Source organism: Phalaenopsis equestris, unplaced genomic scaffold, assembly GCF_001263595.1.
Source record: "Phalaenopsis equestris unplaced genomic scaffold, ASM126359v1 Scaffold211064, whole genome shotgun sequence".
Classification (NCBI taxonomy): Eukaryota; Viridiplantae; Streptophyta; class Magnoliopsida; order Asparagales; family Orchidaceae; genus Phalaenopsis; species Phalaenopsis equestris.
The window spans coordinates 204,686-210,685 of NW_018230098.1; the positions used below are offsets into that span (position 1 = coordinate 204,686).

The window sequence follows — 6,000 nt, forward strand, 5'->3', positions numbered from 1 at the left end:
ATAGCATCATTTTAGTGAGGCGAAGGAGGATTGAGGTGTTAAGAAGAAAAGGGGAGAAATTTAGGTGGATCGGAGAAATGTTGGGTTATGCCATGAAGCCCGTTTGAGGTATGTGTGGGCATTCATGTTTTGGGTTAATGCATGTTATGAATTAATTTTCATGAAATCCTAAATTGCCTAAGAATTCCAGGTTATTTACACCAGGCAGCAAGCTTGAGGCCAGCATAAGAAAAGAGTCGTTTCGTCTAGTAAGGTGAAAAATCTTGTTCTAACATTAAAAAAAATAATCTTATATAGGTTTCATATGATTTCTCATTTGACACATACATTTAGAATTGCTTACATATTATGAAGGAATAGAAATGCATTGAACGTACAAATGCAAGTTGATTTCTTCTTACAATACATGTGATAATATTATGTTATGTTCATGCTTACATGACTATGCTTATGATATTAATTTCATACGAATATTCATTTGCTATAATTCATACATGAGATATATGAAATGCCTATGAATATTTTCTATAGGTATTATATATTAAAAAATGTCACAATAAATGTTATGGATAGATATTACATAAGTGATTGCAAGTACACTATGCAGCAATGTGGTATTCCTGACACCTTGTGTTCAGACGACAACGAAACTAAACATCCGTTATGATCAGACGGTGACAAAATATAAGAAACTATTAGTATCAAGAGAATATTGATAATTGTTATGTTGGGGAGCTAACCTTTATCGTAGTTAATATAACATTTGGGGCAAAAAAAGACCCATGATATGATAGTTAATAGAAATAGTTGAGGTCTATACATTTATAAGTGTCATTTCTATATCATGATGACACTACTATGATGACTTTGTCGTGATTACATTACCATGAACATACTTATGACTTATGACTATACATCTTTTATATAGCAGTCATAATTTCTATACTACCTATTTTCTTTTCATGTTCTATACAATTCTAGTAAATTTTGTCTTATGTGTATACATGTATAGTTTCATATGAGCATACACGTTGTTTCTTTATTATACATAAAATCTTATTTTAGCCTATTATTTTGCTTAACTCCGTGTTGCACATTTTAAATTGTTTACTTTCAGGAAGGAGTCATGAGCACCAGTGCGAGTAGACAAGTATGAGTTGTACAATTTTTACATTTATAGTTTTGGGAGCTTGTAAAATTTTTTGATACGTACTTTTATTACATTGGATTTAGCAGTTTTGTAGATACATGTTTTAATGATATAATTTTTCCCGCTTCCGAGTATAAATATAAAGGAATTATAAAATGCAATGTATCAAGTATAATTGCGGATTTAGTTAAATTAGTTGATCACCCACTGGGTCCTGATTTTATATGTCAGGACGAGTGTTGTTGAGGATTTATTCTAACCAAATTGTCCGCCTCTGTCGTACCTTAGCCAACCCATAAAGGGGGTTAAGTTGAGGTGTGACATTTACTTCCAAGATCTAAAATCCCAAATATTCCACAACAAAGTAAGAGACAACGTAGCTTATGCTCGCTGCAATGGGACAATCATATCCAACCAGGAAACACAAGAAGAAACATAATCTCACGACATATAGAGCCTAGAGAATGAGATGGTCATATACAAAAACATATAGATTAAGGGTGGGATAGGGTATGGGGGTGGAGAGAGACAAGCAAAATAGATAATACAAAAGGGGGAAATGACTCGAATGATAAAAATATATAATGAAGAGGTTAAAAAGCTATAGCAAACAAAAATTTTAATTCCTAAAGTTCTGTGTTCAATATACAATGGGTAACTCTGGATTAGTAATTTAGTTTAAAAATGATGAAACACTCTAAGGACATTCAGGGCAAAAGTTTAGAAGTTAGTTGAATTAATAAAAAATATAGGAAGAAATAGAAAAAAGGATCTCATTGTCTGTTCAAAGTTGCACTAAATTACATAATACAAAGAATGCCTTGTGCAATTGCCATATCCTTTCTACATTCAAGTTCACACAATAAACTCATCAACCGTATATGACTACTGAATAAAGCTTGTCAATCAAATCTTTATAAAATGTTTGTTCAAAAAAAATTATATAAAGTTAAAATACTGCAAAATTAGAAAAAGAGTGATAACTATTACCTTATATCAACATCCACTCCACCAAGTGGAACAACAATTCTATGGGGCCACTCAAGCTGGTCAGAAACAATTGAATGCACAGTGTCCTGGAGTAGCAAAGTCGCAGCAAAAACTAGTTGGATTTAAAGTTGAATACTTTTGATAAAGAGGGAAATAAAAATCAACAAGTCATACTCACATCTATCATGTCGGAAAGCCCAGGAATAGCAGTAATGCTTCCTCCAATAGCCTTCAAAGTATAATCTATTCTAGGCTTTGGCTGACACGGAAAAAAAAAGGAAGTTAAGTGTTTATACTAGAGTGAGAAAAATTCCAGGCATAGCAAGATGCGCCTTGAGAATGCCCACAATATGTGAGAAACAAAATATCTACTAATTGTTCTAATTTGAATTCGAAGCCCTTTCCACTTTTATATATGTGTGTGTGTGTGTGTGTGTGTGTGTGCAAGTGATAAGTTAAAGATTATAGTGGGACAAACCAATGCCACGACAGAAATATTTGTTTCCACGTAAAAAGTAAAAAAGAAGAGTACTGTTCTTAATTAAGTTCTTAGTTCAGATGCTACAACCCTGAATACACCAAAGTAAACTAGCCAAATTTCCATGAGAACCAGCAAGCTTGTGAAACCCTCAAGTCCACTAAAATATCTGATTTTCACTTCATTGCTCTTAAATGAGGGAGAATGTGAAACCCCTTAATCAAAATAAAGTTAAACTCTAAAACACTAGCGTCTTTTGCTGTAACGATTAGAATTTCATTGTAAACTCTATAGTTCAGTATGCTGGTACGGGAGCACTCTAATGATGGGTGACCTCCTGGGGAGTACCATCAATTGGACAAAATCATGAGGCTATTAGGCCAAAGCGATCAATACCTCAAAGGATGAGAGTTCAACCTATTAAATAATTAGAGCAAACAAGCCAAGTCCAGAACATCCATGGCTCGGATCATATTACCTCATCGCCAGCTTGCTGTTAAAAACTAATAAAGGATATATATTAAGTACCCTAATTTCATGCAATAAGCCCAGTTCCATTTCTCCCACTTAACCTAATTTCAGGCTTCATGCTACTAGTTATTAATTATCCCCATCGAATTCACTTATCATGTCAATTTTTCCTTATAATATGAGAAATTACTGAGCCACGTCGTGCTTGAACCAAAGTTAAGTCTATGAATTGTTCTTCCTACCATGATAAAAAGCGGACTTAATTCTTCAATATCCTTATTTGAGGATAGTGAATGAATTATTCTTCTCAAATCATTCCTAAATGCTTTATTAGGTGTTAACTCTAGTATATGCCTTGGATGTATAAAATGTAGTTATCTTAGTATAGTCTAACCCTTCTGTTTTCTATTCCTTTCACATTATTCGATCGATAAGTCCATCGATGCGTCTCTTGCCCTTCTCTCAACATGTCGAAACTGCCAGAAGATTATTCCCTTCAAAAGAGCTTCCACCTCTTAGTACATATTCATATATACGTAACATAAACAAAGATACTTCATTTAACACATAATACAGTTAAATATGATGCTACAGTTAGTGCCAGGCACAATTTTTTTCTACATAGAATAGATTCCCCTAAATATGTTAAGAGATCTCGTCATATTTGTAAAATTCTATATTTAGTCATTTGGCCTATTTTGGGATGAGACATTTGTGATATCTTATTTGGTTTATTTTGGGATGAGACATTTTATGAAATCTTAAGGTATCATAAATTAGTTTTTAACAATTGACCACCAAAAAAAAAACTACAAGAAAATTTTGATGTAATATATAATGTATTGGTTACTCCACAGCAAATAAAAGGGAACCTATGAATGGGGCTCACTTGGGAGTGGCTGAATTGGCTGGCGCAGCAGGAAAGATGTTGAACCGGATAAGCATGTGGCCAGTCCTAGGTTTCGGTTAGGTCTGCCAACCAAGGGGAGGTGTCTCCCCTCTCCTATTTATCTATTATTATAAATATGGTCATTTCTTTGTTTAAGGTTAGTTTTTTATTTTTTTCAATCAAGAGAGCAATCAATGCACCATGTTTTTCCACTTAGGGTTGTATCCGAGGACGAGAAGTGCTCCAACTGTATCTCGCTCCAGATAATGATTATCCTCGACTTTCCCATACTCCACAACCTTCTCTTCCTGACCGTCATTGCATTCCCTTGTTGCGGACCACCGAAAACAGCCCTACAGTTGTTTTCTTGCAGTCCTCCTACCCAGCTGCCGTCCAAACCCCCCTTCAGCTGCATGTTTATCACTTAAACCTCCTCAGTGCATCATGTTCAGTAAATGACACAACTGGCTCACCGGGCAACTAGGGGAGATATGCCCAAATTCATGGCATCTAAAGTATTTTTGAGCTAGGACTATAAAGTGTTTTGAGTTGCTTTGTCCTTTTCCAAACCAATCTTCTGAACTCCCTGAGGCGTGCTCTTGCTGATGTCTTCAAATACCGGTGGAGGTTGTCTGTTATGTTTTTGCTGTCTCTCCACCTTCAATGCTAAGTTTTGGATATCTCCCAGTGTCCAATAAGGTTGGTTGCAAATAGTTGGCTTCAGGCCCCCTGATATTGGACTATGATATGTTCCTCTGACTCGATCAATTCACAGCGGGAAGGGCTCATCAATTGAGAGAACAACAAGAACATGACATTTATGCAAATCGTGAAAAAATTGAGCCTCATGCCTCAGAGGCATTCCCATCCGTATTTCTAAATTGGTTGAAAAACAGGGTCAACATTGACAAGTTTCTAGCAGAGTTTTTGATTGAAAGCCAGCTGTAGTTCAGATGTGGTGCGACCTAGTGCCCATGGATGTTTGTCACTATTTGTTTGGGAGATAGTGAAAATTTGACCATAGGACTTAGCACCATGGGTTCAGAAACACTTACTCTTTCACCAAAGAAGGCAAGTGCATCTCCTTCTACCTTCTGCTGAGTCCGAGATCACATATGTTCTTACCAGCAAGAAAAAGCGTTGGTGGGATCAATATTGGTGATGGAGGATGCTAGGAATGAGGTGTCTTTTCCGAACACATGACATTCACAACAGAGAGCATTATAGGACATCATGATCGACACCTTATCACCGTGGCTGCTACCATTTGGAGAGATTCAAACTACTGTCACCTAAGATCGGGTTAAACCAACCTCGAGTTGTTTTTGGAGCATTCAGTAGAATACAATTTTAGCACAAAATTTTGGTTCAGCTCAGTAGGGTACCCATCGAACTGGAGGTTTTCTTGCAAGTACGAAAAAACCCTCAGAGGCTTTGGGCATAGTGCAGTCACCAATGTGATCCAAGTGTTTCTCGAACCGCAGTCGAAGACTCTCAATCTCGAGAGATCACAAAAAGTATGCTACTTTCAATGTGCAGAAAGAAGTTTTGGCAAATGAGGTCGAAGCTCCCCCAATCGCAAAAGATTGACACGAATCTCACCTGAGGAAGGCTGAACTGGCTAGTTCAGCAAGAAAGGTGCAAAACCGGTTCGGCAAGTGGCCAACCCTAAGTTTGGGTTAGGGCTGCCACACAAGGGGAGGGTCTCCCCCTCCTAGTTATCTATTATTATAAATATTTTCTTTTATTTGTTTAGGGTTAGTTTTTATTGTGTTTTCAGTCAAGAGAACCATAGGTGTCCCCAGCTTTTCCACTTAGGGTTGCATCTAAGGACGAGTGGTGCTCCGGTTGTATCTGACTCTGAGGTGGAGATTATCCTCAGCTTTCCCATCCTATACACCCTTCTCTCTCTGGGCGCAACCGCATTCCCTTGATATAAACAACAGTAAACAACACTACATTTGTTTTTTCCTACAATCCTACTTGCCTCCACCAAACCTGTCATTGAACCTCCCAACCCCC

At 36.8% G+C, this 6,000-nt stretch overlaps 1 protein-coding gene across 4 annotated transcripts in view; it reads right to left on the reverse strand.

Annotated features, from left to right (window-relative positions):
* Positions 1 to 6,000, reverse strand: part of LOC110036804 (synaptotagmin-5) — a 67,436-nt gene that overhangs the window by 21,547 nt on the left and 39,889 nt on the right. For all 4 annotated transcript variants that reach the window (XM_020741334.1, XM_020741331.1, XM_020741332.1 and 1 more), the window contains 2 exons: positions 2,319 to 2,399; positions 2,141 to 2,226 (listed from right to left, as the gene is read on the reverse strand). In XM_020741334.1, coding sequence (XP_020596993.1) covers positions 2,141 to 2,226; positions 2,319 to 2,399 — 167 coding nt within the window. The remainder of the gene's footprint in view (positions 1 to 2,140; positions 2,227 to 2,318; positions 2,400 to 6,000) is intronic.